The sequence below is a fragment of the Schistocerca cancellata genome, chromosome 7 (genome assembly GCF_023864275.1).
Source record: "Schistocerca cancellata isolate TAMUIC-IGC-003103 chromosome 7, iqSchCanc2.1, whole genome shotgun sequence".
NCBI classification, from domain to species: Eukaryota; Metazoa; Arthropoda; class Insecta; order Orthoptera; family Acrididae; genus Schistocerca; species Schistocerca cancellata.
In genome coordinates this window covers 1,672,147-1,693,816 of record NC_064632.1, presented here as the reverse complement: position 1 = coordinate 1,693,816, position 21,670 = coordinate 1,672,147, and the positions used below count along the sequence as shown (strand labels likewise).

The following is a 21,670-nucleotide window of genomic DNA, read 5'->3' as shown; positions in this document are numbered from 1 at the left end:
TCTGTTCAGTCCTTTCTGAAAGGAAGTCTGAAATCCAGTCACAAATCTGGTTTGGTACTCAGAAGCACATATTTTTCTTACTAAATGACATTGTAGAATTGTATAAAATGTGCCTTCCTGAAGTCAAGGAACATGGCATCACCCTGAGTGCCAATACATACAATACTTTGATTCCCAGGAGCCAACAGAGTGGGGTATTTCATAAGACCTCTGTCTCTGGAATCCCTGTTGATTTTTACAATTGAGATTTTTACTGTTCAAAAACATCACAATACATTAACTTCAAACATGTTCCATAATTTAGAGCAGATTGGTGTCAGTGATACAGGTCTGTAATTATGTGCATCTACATCTACATCTACCCTGTGATCCTTCTTGAAAACTGGAATGACGTGCACTTTCTTCAGTTGCTAGATACCTTCTGTTGCTCCCCAACCTACAATAGACTGCTGCTATTAAAGGAGTAATTTCTTTCACATAATCTCTTATAGAATCTTTTGGGTACCTCATCTGATCCAGATGCCCTTCAAGTACTAAGTGACTGTAGTTGCATTGTTCCATGATCACTTATCTTGATACCTGCCATTTTGGCATTCGTGTGATGGTTGAGAGGAGGGACCACACTACGATCTTCTGTTGTGAAACATATCCAGAAGACCAAATTCAGGTATGATCACTGGGTGAATGAATAAATGATATCAATCTGCTTACTGATTTTACATAAAACCAAAATTTATTAAGGATGTAATCAGATCGATTGCCAAAATTTTACTTTTAATGTCATTAAATGATTCTCTTGCTGCACTCATTGTCGCTTCTTTTAGATTTTGTCTATCAACAAGGTTTCGACTTCTCTTAAATCTGGCACTCTCTTTGTTTCCATAGCAACTTTCCAATTAGGCTATGAAATGGCAGTGAGTTTTTCCCATCCTATAAGCACTTGTTTGAAACGTAATTGTTTAAGGTATATTAAATGATGATTTTGAATTTTATCCAAAAGTGCTCCACGAATTCATCCCATCAGCACAGAGTTTTTGATATTGGTTACTGAGATACTTTGAAAATGTGTGTTCTGTCACTCTTGCTAATCAAAATTATTTTCCACCTTTCTCAACAGTACTTACAACACCTGTAGTAATTAATGCTATCACAGACTTATGATCACTGATGCCTTCCTCTGTGTTAACTCACTGGAAAAGTTCAGGTCTGTTTGTTGCTGGGAGGTGTAAGACATTAGTTCTCTAACTTTTTGCTCAAAGTAATTTTTATACGAGACGATCACTAAAGAGAGCCTCATTGCAAATTTAAACACAATGAAAGCTTCACAGACAAAGATAAACTAAACAAAGCCTAAATTAGGGTAAGGAGAGCCATGGACCCAGCATTCAATGAATTTCAAAGTGAAATTATTGGTACTGACTGATATAAAATTCTAGGAAGTTTTGGTCTTATGTTAAATCAGTAAACCAATCAAAGTTATCTGTCTAGGTACTCTGTAACCATAATTACATTGAAATGGAGGATGACACAGAAACGGTCAAAACACTAAATGTGTTTTTCCAAAACTGTTTCACAGAGGAAGTTGCACTGTAGTTTCTCCTTTACATCATTACAGAAATGACAAAGTGACACATATTAAGATAAGTGACCATGCGTCAGAAAAGCAACTGAAATTGCTGAACGGAGGAAAGACCACCGGACGTAATGGGATAGCAATGTGCTTCTCTGTAGAGAATGCAAGAGAAGTTACTTCTCTTCTAACAGTGCTATACCATAGTTCTCTGGAGGAGCAAAGCAGTCCTAACGATTGGGGGAAAATGCAGGTCATTTCTATTTTCAAGAAGGTTCACTGAACAGATTCACAAAAACACCGAACAGATGCACAAAACTGAGGGCCTATATCTCTGACTTTGTTTTGTTGTTGCTGTTGTGGTCTTCAGTCCAGAGACTGAACAGATGCACAAAACTGAGGGCCTATATCTCTGACTTTGTTTTGTTGTTGCTGTTGTGGTCTTCAGTCCAGAGACTGGTTTGATGCAGCTCTCCATGCTACTCTATCCTGTGCAAGCTTCTTTATCTCCCAGTACCTACTGCAACCTACATGCTTTTGAATCTGTTTAGTGTATTCATCTCTTGGTCTCCCTCTACAATTTTTACCCTCCACACTGCCCTCCAATATTAAATTGGTGATCCCTTAGTGCCTCAGAATATGCCCTACCGACCAATCCCTTCTTCTAGTCAAGTTGTGCCACAAATTTCTCTTCAATTCTATTCAATACCTGCTCATTAGTTATGTGATCTACACATCTAATCTTCAGCATTCTTCTGTAGCACCACATTTCGAAAGCTTCTATTCTCTTCTTTTTGTCTAAACTATTTATCTTACACGTTTCATTTCCATACATGGCTACATTCCATACAAATATATTATTATTTATGACTTTGTTATATGATTTTGGAATATATTTTATGCTCACGTGTCATGACATTTCCAGAGATTGAAAATCTCCTCTGTAGGAGTCAACATAGGGTCCGAAAACAATCATCGTGTGAAACCTTACTCTGTTCTTACATGAAACCCAGAAAGCATTAGATACTAGTGCCCAGGTAGATGTTGTGTTCCTTGACTTCTGGAAGGCATTTGATACAGTTAAGCACTGCTGCCTAATGAAGAAAAAATATGAGTGTACCGAATATCAGAACAATTGCGTGATTGGACTGAAGAGCTTCTAGCAAACAGAACACAACATAGCATTCTCAATGGAGAAAAATCTTCAGGCATAAAAGTACCTTTAGGCGTGCCCCAAGCAGAATGTAATAGGACTATTACATTTTACTGTATGTATAAATGGTGTAGTAAATAAGATCAGAAGTTCTAAGAGGCTTTTTTGCACATGATGCTGTTGTATACAGAGAAATCTCAGTGCTAGAAGATTGTAGCAAAATGCAGGAAGACCTGCAGAGGATCGGTGCCCGGTGAGGGAGTGGCGATTGACTCCTTACATAAACAAATGTAATGTATCACATCTACAAACACCGAAAGACCCATTATTGAACAGTTACATGTTTTTAGAACAATCGCTAGAAGTAGTTGCTTCCATAAAATATCTATGAGTAGACACACAAAGCAGTTTAAAGTGGAATGACAACACAAAATTAACTGCGAGTGAGGCAGGTGCCAGACTGAGTGTCTAGCTGAAAGATATTTGCAGCTACTGATTTCTTGACAACTATTGGGTCCAGAGAGTGTTGGATGTTTTGCTATGACTCTTTTTGCAGTGATCATGGTTTGTTTGTTATATGAAATGAACTTATGAGGTGACTTCTGTAATGTTAGGCAACTGAGCCTCTTATATGTCTCGAGATTAATGAGGGACACAGCAGCATATGTATCAGTCCCAAAATGCATGTGCTGCTTCTTTATTTCAAGTTGCTGAAAGATGCGTGGAGATGTCTGATCTAGATGCACTGCTGCTGTAATTGTGTGGATGTCCATTGGTGTATAGAAATTATGACCTTGTGGTTCACTTTTCCAAACTTTGGCAATCTGACAGTGTTTTCCACAACATAGACACCTTTAGATGTGGTACGTGCATTATGATTTGTGATGGGCCTGGAAACAATCTGATAAATTGGATATACGTCTCAGTGTCTGTAACTATGACGATGGCTACTTAGTTCCTGTAGAGGATGTCCCCAGACAGTGGGTCGAGCTTGTTGGCTGTAAAGAAAGAAAACAGTTGTGGCTGGGGATTCGTGTCTTGTGATGGCATTTGAATGCCAGCAACTTTACAAGCATGAAGACACTCTTGTAGCTGCAAGCTGGCAATGTGTGCTGTATTGAAGCAGAAATAATCTGGAGAACTTTTGCTAAGAAGGAGTAAGAAAGTTTAAGTGGTTCAAGGGTGAATGTGACAACCGCATCTTGAATGATAGACTCTGCATGAGACTTCTGATAATCACACATAATAGGATTAATTTGCTTTCTTGTGGCAATAATGGAATTGCAAGTAGGAAGCCAAAACATGCATTTTAGCATGCAAGAGATCACAAATGTCATTTTACTGTATGTAATGACAGTGGCACGTAAAGTGCGCTCCGCCACACACCGTTGGGTGGCTTGCGGAGTATAAATGTAGATGTGGATGAAATGTAGATAAGTTAGAGCTACCAGATCAGTGAGCAAAGACAGCTACCATAAGAGCTGATGGATTTCTAAGGCAGACCAATCAAGCAAAAGAAATTTTTGAGCTTGTGAGTGCTGACATAGTTGTTTTTCATAACTTTCTCATTCCATTTATATGCCAGAAAGAATGTGATTGATGGTAATGGTACTGTTGAGGCAATGGACAAACTTGCGGGGACCACTTCTATTAGCTGTTGCTGTTGCAGGAATGCTAGTAAAATATTAAACTGCAAGAGTGAGATTTGTTGCTGGTAACGTTCCTCGTACTTCTTGAGATATAGTGTGGATCCATGGTAATGTGTTCTGAAAGCAAGAAACTTATAAGTTGCATTGTGGCTTTTGAATGACCATGCAGCCAGTTTTCTAGTTACACAACTGGGTCATTCCATGTCAGTTCAAGCAGGGGCTCCAGCTCATAGTCTCAGATTTGACTGAAATTCAGCACACTAATTCTACCATGTATGGAACACTCGTGTACAAAGTATTCTGTGTTTCGAAAGATGAGGTGAAATCACTCGAAGAGTTGCTAAGAAGCAGACTAGAACACGTTAAAACTGTTGCAGGCACAAGGAGCCATCATCACTTGTCTCCAGTGGACTCTGACAATGTGCAGACTGCCCGGTTTTAGCTATAGCTTCATGCATAACATGTGTCTTCAAAGTGTGTCTGACTAAGGATTCAGAAGCAAAAGCAGCAACATACAACCAGGTTGCTATGTTATTGCTGTTTATGATGACAAATGGTACCTAGGATGTGATGCAGAGTGCTGTGAAGGTGACATACTTGTGAACTTAATGGCACCAGCAGGAGCAGCAAGATCATTTCATTGGCCACATTTGGCAGACAGGTGTTGGATTCCTTTTGAACATATTCTTATGACAGTTCCAGTTCCTACCACAGTGTCAGGAAGACAGTACAATTTGCCATTCAATGTACAGAGTACAGTAGCTAAAGTGTGGGAGAACTTCTGTTCGAAGCACAATCGACTGCTTTTTAGCAGTTAAAGTGCAGTAAACATTAATGATAGGTTGTGTTAATCTGTCTATATGTTGTTGCTTAGTGGGAGAGGATAAGAAGAGGCAGGACAGTTTATGGTATGTTTTTACAAAATTGTGTTGTGGAACAATGGCAACATCACCAAATACATCTGTCAACTTCCACTGTACACAAATGTCTTGCAATAACATGCTGAAATTTTGAGATATATATCATTATGGTCTACTTATGCAGTGTGTTAAATTTGGCTTGGATACTACTTGTCCCTTTTGTGCTACCACACTTCGAAAATCCATGTTTTTCAGGTAATTTTTAAAATTTTTGTATTTTCGTGTGCCTGTAACTCAGTTTTTGTGACTGATATGGGCAAGATGAGTTCTGTGTGTGTTTAGGCCACATTAAGCTTACCACAAAAAATTTATACCCTTTTTGAGTGAATTGTATTTGGCATAGAGGGCACCTACAATATGTACCTTTTAACGTATTACAGTTTTTTAATGGCATTTTGGAATTTTTTATTTTCCCTCACAAATATGTTGTAGGTGTTTTGATTCATGGAGTGTGTTCTCTAAATGGATGTTACTGGGTTGTAAAAATTTCACTGGACTGTTTGGAATAGCTCCAAAGTTATTAAGACCTGAAGTTGGGTCTGAAGATAGATTGCCAGATGTGGGTTGCAATTTCTGGGTCACGCCGCCACCTTCTTTTACAAGCCATAATTCTGGAACTAATTGGCAGGGGAACTTAAAATTTTGTACATGAGTGTTCCACACTTGGTAGCATTGGTGTGCTAAATTTCAGCCAAATCTGAGACTATCAGATATAACATTTTCTCAAATTGGTTGAATTGACATGGAATGGCTCAATTACATCTTGACTGGAGAAATTCACAATTGTCTCTGATAATCACTTACCTCGTACTGACTGGACTTGCAGTATTAGCCAATGATTAATGTCTGGTCCACTGTTAGAGTCCACTGTGGAAATGCACAATAAACCCAAGTATCCACCTCATTGGGAGTCTAGAGAAAAGCCAAGTTGCCTTTGATAATCCGTCCATAGCTGTAATTGTGCTAGAATCCACGGAGTAAGATGAACTGCTGGTATCTGGCAGGCCAGCATTATTTATTCGGGCTCTGAGGTGTGGCCACTGGCAAGCAGCAGAGGTACTCATGATGTTTCCTAATGGTACCTCTCATGACATAACAACAGCGTGGTATCCTTTAAGATGTGGTCAATTGATTGTTAACAACACACACAACAAGCACTATATTTTACAAACTGTAGATTTTATAACCAGGATATCCTTCAACCAGGGAAATGAGAAAGGGTTGGATCAAATCATTGTTACAGGTCTATGCAGAAAAATCTCGCAGGATTCACAGTAAGAGGAAATGAAAAAAAGGGAATGTAAGAATGGATAGTCATTGATAAGCCAAAACATTGTGATCATCTGCTTAATAGCTTGCTTGTCTGTTTTTGGAACAAAATATGTCATTGATTCTGCGTATGAGGAATCCGACAGGCAGTTCGTAGGATTGTGGAAGTGGTCTGACCGTTCTCAAATACTCGTCTCTTCAAATGGTAAAGGGTCATTGAATGCTTCTTCAAATGATCCAGCAGGGGGTGAAACACTTTCTCCGTTACCTTGTCTGTACTAGGATGGATAGGGACACATTCACAGTCACAAAACTATTATTTTTTGTGGAGAATATTGAGGACAGGTTTGATGAAGTGGAGTCTCCCAGTAAGATGCGGTCAGGCTCCCTGTTGATCAAGGCCTCTTCTACTGCCCAATATGCAGTTCTTCGTGCTTGTGAGTGTCTTGGCAATGTCCCAGTGTCTATTACCCCTCACCAGTCTCTGAATATTGTCCAGAGAGTGATTTTTCAGGGGTGATCTCACCCTGCAGACTGGTGAGGAACTCTGTGCGAATCCGGAGCGACACAGCATTAATTTTGTTTGATGTGTACAGAAGGGTTGTAAACAACTGCACCGATACCAGCACCTTCACTCTGGCTTTTGAGGGAGACCCTCTCCTAGAGGTGGTCAGGGTTTCGTGCTACAGATGTGAAGTGAAGCTCTTTGTCCCACCACCCGTGAGATGCTATCAGTGCTTACATTTCGGGCATATATCTTTCTGCTGTACGACGGATCCTCCGTGTGGTGGCTATAGACACAGACTTCATGGGTGAAGCCCCTGTGTTCCGCCACCTATGTATGTCGATTGTCCTGATCGCCTCTCTCCTCACTCACCAGATTGCCCATCTTATAAGAGAGAAAAGAAGATCCAAAAGGGCAAGTCCCTAGATCACCTATATTATGCTGAGGCTTGCCAGAAATGTGACAGACTCCATCCAGTGTCACTTTCTTTAGCTTGTGCATCTGGAACATCCTTTCCCCTCCTACCTCTTCTTTACTCCAGCACCATCCCCCTCCTGAGCAGTTCCCACACGCCCTCCTCTCCGGGAGCCGCTACCCCACCCCGGCTGAAGAAGTGCTCCCCTTCTACGGCACCTGCAGGGCAGAGGCAGGGCCAATTAGCCTTCATATACATCTGCTGTGCACTTTGACACCTCTCTCTCGAACTGCATTGATGCGGTCGTGCAGAATGTCTCTGCCATTATTCTTCATGCTGCTGGCACTGCTGTCCCCAATCCACAGGTCCCCATCGTCGTCGAGTAGTACTGTGGTGGACCAAGGTCATAGCAGTCGCTGTCAAGGACTGCTGACAGGCACTGCAGTGATTTAAACAACACTCTTCACAGACCAACTCTCTCACTTTCAAGTGTCTCCATGCTAAGGCGCACTATCTTATTAAGCAGAGTGAAAAGGAATGCTGGGAACACTATGTTTCTTCCCTAGGGTCATATGCCTCTTCATTGCAGGTTTGGCCCAAGCTTCGTAGCCTTCTGGGCTATCAGCGACAGTCAGCTGACCAGGGTCTTATTCTCCGAGGTGCTCCGTGTACTGATCCATTGGTCCTTGCAGAACACCTCACAACACGTTTTGTGGCAGCATCAGTGTTCTCCTCCTATCCTGCTACCTTTCTCTGGCAGAAACGCCGCGTTAAACAGACACCCTCTGTTTCATCCCCCACCAAGTTGAACCCTACAATGAACCCGTCACTGAATGGGAATTCTTGTAGGCGCTTAAGTCTTCAAATGGCTCAGCCCCAGGCCCAGATTCCATCCACAACCAGATGGTCCAATACTTGGACGTTACAGAGAGGCAACATCTAGTCAGGATCTTAAAATTCATTTGGCTCCTGGGTGTTTTCCCCTCACAGTGGCGAGACAGTATAGGGGAAGAACCCAACGTCTCCCAACAGCTACTGCCCAATTAGCCTGGTGAATGTACTTTGTGAACTGCTCGAGAGGGTGGTTATTTTCCAATTATGTTGGGTACTCGAATCTCAGGGCCTTTTGTCCCAGTATCAGTGTGACTTCCGGGAAGGACAATCTCCAACTGACCATTTACTCAAATTGGCAACATCAACCTGACAGCCTTTTACTAACTGCCAGCACCTTGTTATGGTCTTCATTGACCTACATAAGGCATACAACATGGCCTGGCACCATCATATTTTAGTTACTATTCATGACTGGGGCTTTCACGGCCCCCTTCCAATTTTTATCCACATGTTTTTATCCCACTGGCTCTACTGGGTTCAAGTTGGCACTTAACTCAGCACTCCTCGGATTCAGGAGAATAGTATCCCACAGTACTCTGTGTTTATTTAAGTGTCACACTCTTCCTCATCCCCATCAATTGGCTTGTCACCTCTTGGGCCTTACTTCGGTGTTGTATGTTGACAGATTTTTGCTTTTGGTGCAACTCCCACTGGGTAGCATCTGCTGAGCGCTGGCTCCAAGGTGCCATCCAATGGGCCTCTGCATGGGCTGTCTCCCATGGCTTCCAGTTCTCTCCCTCCAAAACACGAGTTATGCATTTCTGTCATCAATCCACAGTACACCATGATCCAGAACTTTATTTAGATGAACAGCTTCTTTATGTTGTAGCACAGTCCTGTTTCTTGGGCCTTATTTTTGATAAAAGCTGATGTGGCTGCCCCATATTCACCACCTGAAGACTACATGCATGCGGATCTTAATGCTCTCTGCCTCCTCCCTCACACATCTTGGGGTGCAGACTATTTACTCTTCTCCATCTTTACTGTGCTCTGGTCTTTTCCCCACTAGATTACAGTAGTCAGGTTTGTGGCTCAGTGGCTCCTTTCACTCTGAAAATACTTGACCCATTGTGGGGTTTGTCTGGCTATTGGTGCCATCCGCACTAGTCCTTTTACAGTCTCCTCGCCGGAAGCGGGAATTCCCCCTATACAAATATTATGGAACCAACTTATGGTTTCTTATGCAATCTCCATTCGCCGATTCTGTGACCATCCCATGTACCCTGTCCTCTTTGGAAATGATGGATGTCTCCCTCATGATAACCACACACGGTTGGCATTGCCAGTTGGAATGTGTCTCACTTCACTCAGTCAGGGTCTCCATCTCCACTCACTGGAATGTGCCCCATGTATTCCCCCCCCCCCCCCCCCCCACCCTCTTTCCCCCTTGCATGGTGCCTAAACCACAGATTAGGACTGACCTATTTCAGGGTCCTAAGGTTTCTGTTGCCCCTGTGGTCTTCCGGGGTCGTGTACATTCCATCCTTGGAGAGTTCCAGGGTGCTACTATCTTCTACAGTGATGGTTCTAAGATGATAGATAAGGCAGGATATGCTTTCACGTCTCCTACTAGCTTAGAACACCATTTATTGTTGGGATGGTGTCTGCTGTCCATCACCTTCTCTGTATCCTTGACTGTGCCGTCTGCTCAGTTATCTTTCTCTAAGCCCCAAGTCATGTGGGCATCCCAGGGAATGAACTGGTGGACCATTTGGCTAGAGTCGCAGATAGTTACTCCCCCCCCCGCCCCCCCCCCCCCCCCCCCCCAGTTCCCTTTCATGATTCCAGCTGCGGAGCACGTCTACGCCAAATCTCTCTCTGCCCAAAAGTGGAATGACATCTGGTGTGCTACTGCTCTCAGTAATAACCTCCCCGCTCGCAGTAATAAACTCCCCACTTTCAAGGAGACTACTGTGGTTTGGCACTACTCCTTCTGCTCCTCTTGGACAATTCATGGATGGTTGCACTGGTCCTCAGTTTACCTCCATGGAAGTGTGTTTTATTTTCAGATATAAGGATTAGCTTTACTTCTGGAGCAGGGGCAGGGTGGTTGTGGTTAGGTCCTCTCTTCCTGTGTTTTCAGTCTGGGACCCCTGTCCACTCCCCCAAGGAGAGACTGCCCTTTTACACCTCCGTTTTTTCCAGTTTTTACATTTAGTCCATCCTTTTATGCCTTCTACTCTGTGTTTTAACTTCATAGGGTATAGTTTGACTCCTCTGACTGGATCCGTCCACTTTTAGTGGTCCCTCTCTCTCTTCCACAAGTAACTTTGGAATCATGGGACTGATGACATCACTGTTTAGTTCCATAACCCCCCCCCCCCCCCCCCAGTTAATCAATCAATCAAGAGAGTAATGTATTCATTGCAGGGAGTGCAGATAGACAATCTTTCGAAGCACTTGTGAACACATTTTCCTGAAAACTGTCTTGAGCAGCTGGTTTGGTGGCCCACATGCAGTGGGAATGTCTTTGACCTCGTAGCTACAAATAGACCAGACCTTATCGACAATGTCCATATAGAAACAGGGATTAGTGACCGTGACATCATTATAGCAACTATGGTGAGAGAGAGAGAGAGAGAGAGAGAGAGAGTCAAGAAGGCTAGGAGAGTGATGCTGCTAGAAAGAGCAGATAAGCAGATGCTAACATCTCACTTAGACAATGAATTGCAGTCATTTAGTTCCACTATGATGGACATACAGGAACTATGGGCAAAATTTAAACAGCTTGTAATTCATGCTCTGGACAAGTATATCCCTAGTAAGTGGATTAAGGACAGGAAAGACCCATCGTGGTTTAGCAACAAAATTTGGAAAATGCTGAGGAAGTAAAGGCAGTTGAACTCTCGGTCCTAAAGAGAATATGCAAATGACAACAGACAAAATTAGTGATGTTTCGTGTGCCTGTGAAAAGATACATGTGGAAAGCACACAGCAAATACCACTTTTATACCTTAGGGAAAGATCAGGCCAAGAACTTGGGAAAGTTCTGGTCCTCGGTAAAATTGCTAAGCGGATCTAAGACTTCCATCCAGTCACCTGTTGACCTGTCTGGTGTGGCAGTTGATGATAGTAAAACAAAAGCCAAAGTTTTAAATTCCATATTTAAGAAATCGTTCACCCAGGAGAATCATACAAACATACCATCATTTGATCATCTCACAGAGTCCTGTATAGATGATATAGCAATAAGCATCCCTGGTGTAGAGAAACAACTGAAAGAGTTGGAAACAAATACTTTGCCAGGTCTGGATGGAATCCCAGTTTGGCTCTACAAAGAGTACTGTACTGCATTGGCTCCTTAGTTAGCTTGCATTTGTCATGAATCTCTCATCCAGCACGAAGTCCGAAGCAACTGGAAAGAAGTCCAGATGACCCTTGTATATAAGAAGGGTAAAAGAATGGATCTGCAAAATTACAGACAAATATCCTGAATGTCAATTTGCTGCAGAATCCTAGAACTATTTGAGTTTGAATATAATAAATTTCCTAGAGATCGAAAAGCTTATGTCCACGAATCAGCTCAGTTTTAGAAAACATCGCTCATGTTGTAACATTATTTGTAACTAGCTGAGCTAAGTGGCTGCCTAGAATTGGTATAAGGTAAGGAGAAATTGTTTGTGAAGCTGTGTGGGGCCACCACGGCCACTCTCCAGTTGAGCCAGGTGCATAAGCAAAGGACCGGATGTAGGTTAATCCCAGTACAGGGAATTTTGGTGATGGAAGGTCACTTAGGAGAACAGACAATCCTTCAAAAAATGGGAAAGTGTCAGTCTGTCTTAAAGATGGCTGACTTAAAGTTCTTTGAACTTCGACAATAAAGCACAGTTACATATTAAAGCGAATCTGAATTCAGATGCGATCTCAGAAAAGTGAGGCACATCCAGTGACTCAGCAATATCTCGGTAAGTTTAAAAATGTAGAAGTTAATATTTCACAGTGAATAAGCTATACACAGTGAACCTCTGAATTAACAACTTCTAATTGCTTTGTTTGATTTCAGCAAACAATATCTCAGATGATAGCATTGCACTATAGCTATAATTGCTGAAAGCTGCATATCTATATTTGTTTTATTTATTGATTTATGATGTCTTTTACATCTTTTTCACTATGAAAATGTTTGTCAGAACATAGTATTCTCCACATTTACACAGCAAATGAACACAGCATGTATACTTCACATTTCGTCATATTTGTGTATTTATTTAATGAACAGTTTACGGTTCTGCCAGTATCTTCATTTAAATAATGATTGCAAAAAGTGTGCTAGTTTAAAAGAGGTCAATTGCATGTGTTAGCGGACACCACAACTGAAAAGAAAATGAAAAGATGCTTCTGTCAAGGAAGCACAAATAATTGTCTAAACAATAGTGAATGAGAATTGATTGTCATTTGACGTGAGCGCACTTGCGCAAAAGCACTTTGCACAAACCTTAATTTGTAATTATTGTGAAGTATCTGAGTGAGACTGAATATTTATAACATTTATTTATCTAAATATTGTTGTAATAGATTAATTTCATCTGGAAAGTGGTCATACATGAATCAAATCATGTGTAATGCGTAAGAAAGCTGTATTTGCGGTGGGGATGGCCTTCATCCAGCGAAAAAGCAGAGAGTAGCGGAACACTTACAAAATGTACTTAGTTTTCTTGTATCGTTGATGACTGTTTAGTCTGTGAAATTTGCTAATCTCCTTGTAATGCTCTTAACATAACTTAACTGCATTTGATAAGGGCATTTTATATCTGTTTTTCAGTTGAGTATTGTAAAACCTTTTCCCATTTATTTGTAATGTCTTTTCTTGACTAAACATTGTTCAACATAATTTTCTGTCATATAAATCAATTACAGACATTAGAATAGATCCCTTGTTTTAACTTTTATTTTGTATTTCTGTGTATTTTATTAACTTGCAATTATTGTCCATGCATAGGCTGTTTGACTGCAGGATCATAGCTGCAGGTTATTATTTGCAGCAAATTAGCTGCAGGGCATGTAAGCAGACATGCGTGGCTTGCCCCTGTGACTATATCGAGCTATGCTTTATAAACAGAGCCTTGCATAGCCCCAGTACCTAAAGTACAAGTAACTGCAGATGAAGACACAACTGGTATGCTAATACAGGATGCTGCTTGGAAGAGCAACTACTCAGCAGTAACAGATGCTGTCCCAATGTGAACTGAGTTTGCTCTTTTCTCAAATGATACACTGTGAACTATGAATGAAGGGCAACAGGCAGATTCCATATTTCTAGATTTCTGAAAAGCATTTGACATAGTACCCTGCTACAGACCTTTAAGGAAGGTACGAGCATTTTAAATAGGTTCCCAGATATGTCAGTGCTCGAAGACTTCTTAAATAACAGAACCCAGTATGTTGTCCTTGACAGTGAGTATTCATGAGAGACATGGGTATCATCTGGAGTGCCCCAGGGAAGTGTGATATGACCACTATCATTTTCTATACACGTAAATTACCTGGCAGACATGGTGGGCAACAATCTTCAGGTCTTTCCTGATGATGCTGTGATGTATGGGAAGAAGTCGAAGATGAGTGACTGTAGGATGACACAAGATGACTTACACAAAATTTCTAGTTGGTGTCATGAATGGCACTTAGCTCTAAATGTAGGAAAAATGTAGGTTAATACCGATGAGTAGGAAAAAGAAACTGTAATATCTGGATGCAGCATTAGTAGTGTTCTGCTTGACATAGTGACATTGTTTAAATATCTAGATGTAACATTGCAAAGCTTTATGAAATGAAATGAGCATGTGAGAATTATGGGAGGGAAGGTGAATGATTGACTTTATTGGGAAAATATGAGGAAATTGTGGTTCATTTGTAAAGGAGACTGCATATAGGATGCTGGCGCAACCTGTTATTGAGTACTGATAGTGTTTGGGAGCCGCACCAGGTCGGATTAAAGAAAGGTATTGAAGAGGTGGGCTGCTAGATTTGTTACCGGTGGGTTCAAATAACATGCAAGTGCTATAGAGATGCTTTGGCAACTCAAATGGGAATTCCTAGACGAAAGGTGACATTCTTTTTATGGAAGATGATTGAAAAATTTTAGAAAATTGGCATTTGAAGTTGACTGCAGAACAATCCTATTGCTGCATACATACATTTTGTGTAAGGACCACACATATCAGATACAAGAAAGGGCACATATAAGGACATACAGATAATCGGATTTCCCTCACTTTATCAGCAAGTGGAACAGGAAAGGAAATTACTTGTTGTGATACAGTGTACCCTCCACCACGCACCTTATGATTGCTTGTGGAGTATGTATGTAGATGTAGATGGCACTTTGTTGCAAATGCTTCACCAGTTGAACACTAGAATTTTATGAAATATGGTGAGATTGGCTGACAAGGATTTGAGCTGAGCTCTAGGTACTTCTGGTAGCATCTTGAGATAAATACTTCATTGTGAAGTTAACTCTGGCTTTGTGAACAAAAACAATATTTGTGAATTAATTCCAGCACTGTTTAAAAAGATAAAAAAAAAGCTAGTGGCCATCTCCTTGTAATTCTTGAAACTGACTAACAAGCACACCTTTTGTCACATAGTCAGCAATGATTCCAGGTTTGTTTGTTTCTTCATCATCTGCCACCATGTTATGCATAGTAAATAAATGTTTGATAACATGGTTTAAGCGAGGAACCTTTGAAATTAAGGTATTAGCATTTGAAACTAAGATCTTATCCTCCTGAAATCAAAACATTACACTTCCAGTTTCTCTTGTTTTGCTTGGGAGAAATCCTGGAGGAATTTCATGCCTGTTCTTCCTGAATTTACCAATTCAGGTGATTTTCTTCTGCAGCAGATATTCAGAAAGGAAGTAACTTGTGTTCCAATCATCACTTGCAACCCTCCAGTCATAGTTTTATATAGGCAACACAAGTCTTTTCACAATGTCCTCGGGAGCATTAGACACCTGATATTGCTCTTCTGGTTGCATGCTGCGGTAAACCCCCAGATTACTGCAATAAGATGTTTTTGCGTCACATAGTGTAAACATTTTTATCTCATATTTAGCTGGTTTGCTGGGTATGTACTGAATCCATCCCCAGCAGCCTCTGAAAGGGTGACACATTTTGTCTGTTATGGTGAATTCACTCAGACTGTAAGAACTTTGATAATTAGTAACAAAAGTGTCCAATACTGTATGAATTGAAGGCAACTTATCGGCTTTCTCCTGATGATCCTCATTTCTACGCCATTAAAATGCATATAACGTAGAGGAAATGAAAACCTTTTGTAACCCACTGCAGCCCTAAACAGTTGTATTCCTGTTACATCAGCTGCCCAGTGTTCCAGTACATTAGCATGATGACCTTTTCTTGTTCCAATCAAAAAAAGAATCCCAAACACAGCCATCATTTTGTGTCTTGATGTCACTTTATTATCTCTTTTGTGCAAAATTGATGTGTATCTTGCTGTGCATTTATGTACAATTTTCAGAAAAGCACTAACTTCATCAGTTATATCCATCACATATCTCTTTGGACCTGGTAGAATTTGCACAGCGTTTTTTCTCTAGAGTTTTGATGTTTTAGCACACTCACTTTTACACCAATGCATAACTTTCTTTTCGAATAAAGAACTCCCGCACATCTGCTGTCTCCTTAGATCCGCACCATGCTCACCTTCAAGTTGAAATTCACTGTCATGGTCCTCATATTCAGTGTTAGCATCACTCTAATCCAATTCACTTTCCTCCAGGTCTGAAAAGTCTGGATAGAATTCATTATCATTTTCTCGGAGTAGTTTGCAAATTTCCTCGTCTGATACATCCTTCAAACTGAAACAAAACACCAAACAAGATGAAATGAATAAGTAAACTCAGATGTCAGTATAACCAAATTAACATTTAATGTGCAATAAAACAAAATAAACAGCTATGAATTAGTATAGTTAACTTTTTATTATACTTACCTCTCCATGTTGACTGCTGGTACAAAGCTTGCAAGTGTCATTGTACTTTTTGCAACATTTGACACCTTGTTGCTTACAATTTAGAAAACAAACTGAGAAAGCTAGCCAAAGAAACTGAAGTCACTTTAAAATTGTCAAAAAAGCGTCAACATGGTGGAATACATGGAAGCAGTGCCGCAATAGCTCAAGGTTAAGGCATTGATACTGTTGTACTTTTTACAAAAGTGCACCTGCTCAAGTGTTAAGTGCTTGGCAAATGCTTCAGATCATTTTCATTCACAGTACTGTATTTAATACTTTTTGCTGTAGCATTAGTGATTGTAAGATTTATACAGTTGGAATGTGAGGATGCTATATATGTCATTTGGGGAAGAAAGTGAAATATGCGATTTTTAAGTATTAATGATTTCTCTAAATTTTTGTATGAACCATCATATCTAAAGTTGACAGCTGTTTGACAAACCTCTCATATTCATTGATGATAATCATTCTTGTATTTGTGATTCCTGAGTTACGTCTTTGAAATGTATGATTCTATACTTTGTACAAAATGTAACTTGCTTGTTATTCTCTTATTTTCTTCACACCTGTTCAACATATTTATTACCTAGTAATCTTCAATATATTTTTTATTTATTTATTTATTTATTTATTTATTTATTTATTTATTTATTTATTTTTTTTTTTTTTTGTGGTTTTGCTTTTCAGTTTAGTTCTTCGCGGAGGGAAAGAAGAAAGCGCTGTTTTGTGCACACAAAACAAAACATTTGAAATAAAGGAAGCAGAGACTTCAAACTCTATGTTGCTGCTTCCAGGGATCTCTTGGTCACATGATGCTGACATTGATACAGAGGATCGCATCTTGGATGAGCGTCAAGTGAGTGAAACATCAGCTCTTACCATGGTGTTGTGTTATACATTCAGTCTTAATTTAGATAATGTGTAAGGAGGAAGATGGAAGAAAATCTCATACAGTGATAATATCATATGCTGTGACTCTACTGTGGAACCTGAAGATTGAAGGCACAGTAAATCATTCACAGGTGAAACTTGCAAAACAATTTGAGATTCTGGTAGCAATTAATAACATGTAGGCTTTCTTGCTGAGAACTGTTTAAAATATTGTAAAGTGACTATCAAGTACTTCCCACTGCAGTCAGTGGGCAGAGTTGACATTCCTGATTTGTGTCCGTCATAAAAATCAAGTAACAGGCTTTTCATTATATTTGTGCTATATTTAAATATGTACACAACACAAATTTTAATTCCCAGCTGCTAATTTTATCACATTTCTGGTTGTTGTTGTTGTTGTTGTTGTTGTTGTTGTTGTTCTCTTCAGTCCAGAGACTGGTTTGATACAGCTCTCCATGCTACTCTATCCTGTGCAAGCTTCTTCATCTCCCAGTTCCTAATGCAACCTACATCCTTCTGAATCTGCTTAGTGTATTCATCTCTTTGTCTCCCTCTACTATTTTTATCCTCCATGCTGCCCTCTGGTACTAAATTGGTGATCCCTTGATGCCTCAGAACATGTCCTACCAACCGATCCCTTCTTCTTTTCAAGTTGTGCCACAAATTTCTCTCCTTCCCAATTCAATTCAATACTTCCTCATTAGTTACATGACCTATCCATCTAACATTCAGCATTCTTCTTTCGAAAACTTCTATTTCCTTCTTGTCCAAACTATTTATCGTCCATATTTCACTTCCATACATGGCTACACTCCATACAAATACTTTCAGAAACGACTTCCTGACACTTAAATCTATACTCGATGTTAACAAATTTCTCTTCTTCAGAAATGCTTTCCTTGCCATTGCCAGTCTACATTTTATATCCTCTGTACTTCGACCATCATCAGTTATTTTGCTCCCCAAATAGTAAAACTCATTTACTACTTTAAGTGTCTCATTATCTAATCTAATTACCTCAGCATCACCAGAGTTAATTTGATTACATTCCTTTATCCTCGTTTTACTTTTGTTGACGTTCATCTTATATCCTCCTTTCAAGACACTGTCTGTTCCGTTCAACTGCTCTTCCAGGTCCTTTGCTGTCTCTGACAGAATTACAATGTCATCGGCGAACCTCAAAGTTTTTCTTTTGTTTCCTTTACTGCTTGCTCACCCCTGTCTCACTCCTTTCCCAACCACTGCTTCACTTTCATGTCCCTCTCTGGTTTCTGTACAAATTGTAAATAGCCTTTTGCTCCCTGTATTTTACCCCTGCCACCTTCAGAATTTGAAAGAGAGTATTCTAGTCAACATTGTCTCTAAACAAATGCTAGAAACATAGGTTTGCTTTTCCTTAATCTATCTTCTAAGTTAGGTCATAGTGTCAGCATTGCCTCACGTGTTCCAACATTTCTACAGAATCCAAACTGATCTTCTACATCTACATCTACATCCATACTCCGCAAGCCACCTGACAGTGTGTGGTGGAGGGTACTTTGAGTACCTCTATCGGTTCTCTCTTCTATTCCAGTCTCGTATTGTTCATGGAAAGAAAGATTGTCGGTATGCCTCTGTGTGGGCTCTAATCTCTCTGATTTTATCCTCATGGTCTCTTCGCGAGATATACATAGGAGGGACTGCTTGACTCCTTGGTGAAGATACGTTCTCAAAACCTCAACAAAAGCCCGTACCAAGCTACTGAGTGTCTCTCTAGCAGAGTCTTCCACTGGAGTTTATCTATCATCCCCGTAACGCTTTCGCGATTACTAAATGATCCTGTAAAGAAGCACACTGCTCTCCATTGGATCTTCTCTATCTCTTCTATCAACCCTATCTGGTTCGGATCCCACACCGGTGAACAGTATTCAAGCAGTGGGCGAACAAGTGTACTGTAACCTACTTCCTCTGTTTTTAGATTGCATTTCCTTAGGATTCTACCAATGAATCTTAGTCTGGCAGCTGCTTTACTGACGATTACTTTTTTATGGTCATTCCATTTTAAATCACTCCTAATGCCTACTCCCAGATAATTTATTGAATTAACTACTTCCAGTTGCTGACCCACTATATTGTAGCTAAATGATAAAGGATCTTTCTTTCTGTGTATTTGCAGCACATTACACTTGTCTACATTGAGATTCAATTGCCATTCCCTGCACCATGCATCAATTCATTGCAGATCCTCCTGCATTCCAGTACAACTTTTGATTGTTACAACCTGTCGATATACTACAGCATCATTCGCAAAAAGCCTCAGTGAACTTCTGATGTTATCTACAAGATCATTTATGTATATTGTGAATAGCAACGGTCCTACGACACTCCCCTGCGGCAACCTGAAATCACTCTTACTTTGGAAGACTTCCCCGAGGTTGGCTTCTACCAGTTTTTCCATTCGTCTGTAAAGAATTCGCGTTAGTGTATTGCAGCAGTGACTTATTAAACTGATAGTTCGGTAATTTTCACATCTGCCAACACCTGCTTTCTTCGGGATTGGAATTAGTATATTCTTCTTGAAGTCTGAGGGTATTTTGTCTGTCTCATACATCTTGTTCACCAGATGGTAGAGTTTTGTGAGTGCTGGCTCTCCCAAGGCTGTCAGTATTTCTAATGGAATGTTGTCTACTCCCAGGGCATTGTTTTAACTCAGGTCTTTCAGTGCTCTGTCAAACTCTTCACGCAACATCATATCTCTCATTTCCTCTTCATCTACATCCTCTTCCATTTCCGTAATATCGTCCTAAGGACATTGCCCTTGTATAGACCCTCTATATACTCCTTCCACCTTTCTCCTTTCCCTTCTTTGCTTAGAACTGGGTTTCCATCTGAGCTCTTGATATACATACAAGTGGTTCTCTTTTCTCCAGAGTTCTCTTTAATTTCCTTCTCTTTAATTTTCCTATCTTACCCCTAGTGAGATATACCTCTACATTGTTACCTTCGTCGTCTAGCCATCTCTGCTAAGCCATTTTGCACTTTATGTCAATCTCATTTTTGAGGTGTTTGTATTCCTTTTTGCCTGCTTCATTTACTGCATTTTTATATATTCTCCTTTCATCAATTAAATTCAATATATCTTCAGTTACCCAAGAATTTTTACTAGCCCTCATCTTTTTACCTACTTGATCTTCTGCTGCCTTAACTATTTCATCCCTCAAAGCTACCCATTCTTCTTCTACTGTGTTTCTTTCCCCCATTCCTGTTAATTGTTCCCTAATGCTCTCCCTGAAACTTTCTACAACCTCTGGTTCTTTAAGTTTATCCAAGTCCCATATTCTTAAATTCCCACCTTTTTGCAGTTTCCTCAGTTTTAATCTACAGTTTATAACTAATAGATTGTGGTCAGAGTCCACATCTGCCCCTGGAAATGCCGTACAATTTAAAACCTGGTTCCCTAAATCTCTGTCTTACCATTATATAAATCTATTTGAAACCTTCCAGTATCTCCAGGCCTCTTCCATGTATGCAACTTATCATGCTTGAACCAAGTGTTAGCTATGATCAAGTTATGCTCTGTGCAAAATTCTACCAGGTGTCTTCCTCTTTCATTTCTTACCCCCATTCCATATTCACCTACTACATTTCCTTCTCTTCCTGCATCCGGCCATCCTGATTTAGGTTTTCCGTGATTTCCCTAAATCGCTCCAGGTAAATGCCGGGATGGTTCCTTTCAAAGGGCATGGCCGACTTCCTTCCCCGTCCTTCCCTAATCCAATGAGACCGATGACCTCGCTGTCTGGTCTCCTTCCCCCCCCCCCCCCCCCCCCCAAAAAAAACAACTAACTTCTCTTCCTTTTTCTACTGTCAAATTCCAGTCACCCATGAGTATTAAATTTTCGTCTGCCTTCACTATCTGAATAATTTCTTTTATCTCATCTTACATTTCATCAATCTCTTTGTCATCTGTGGAGCCAGTTGGCATATAAACTTGTACTACTGTGGTAGGCGTGGGCTTCGTATCTATCTTGGCCACAATAATGCAGTCACTATGCTGTTTGTCGTAGCTTACCCCGCATTCCTATTTTTTTTATTCATTATTAAACCTACTCCTGCATTACCCCTAGTGCCACCAATCTTCACTAATTCCCACCATATCTAACTTTAACCTATCTATTTCCCTTTTTAAATTTTCTAACCTGCCTGCCTGATTAAGAGGTCTGACATTCCATACTCCGATCTGTAGAATGCCAATTTTATTTCTCCTGATAATGATATCCTCCTGAGTAGTCCCCGCCTGGAGATCCGAATGAGGGACTGTTTTTACCTCCGGAATATTTTACTCAAGAGGAGGCCATCATCATTTAACCACACAGTAAAGCTGCATGCCCTTGGGGAAAATTACGGCTGTTTTTTCCCCTTGCTTTCAGCCATTCGCAGTACCAGCACAG

The 21,670-nt window shown here is 40.4% G+C and overlaps 1 protein-coding gene across 1 annotated transcript in view; it reads left to right on the top strand.

Annotated features, from left to right (window-relative positions):
- Positions 1-21,670, top strand: part of LOC126092475 (sister chromatid cohesion protein DCC1) — a 119,824-nt gene that overhangs the window by 4,197 nt on the left and 93,957 nt on the right. The window contains exon 3 of the mRNA XM_049908090.1: positions 17,037-17,205. Coding sequence (XP_049764047.1) covers positions 17,037-17,205 — 169 coding nt within the window. The remainder of the gene's footprint in view (positions 1-17,036; positions 17,206-21,670) is intronic.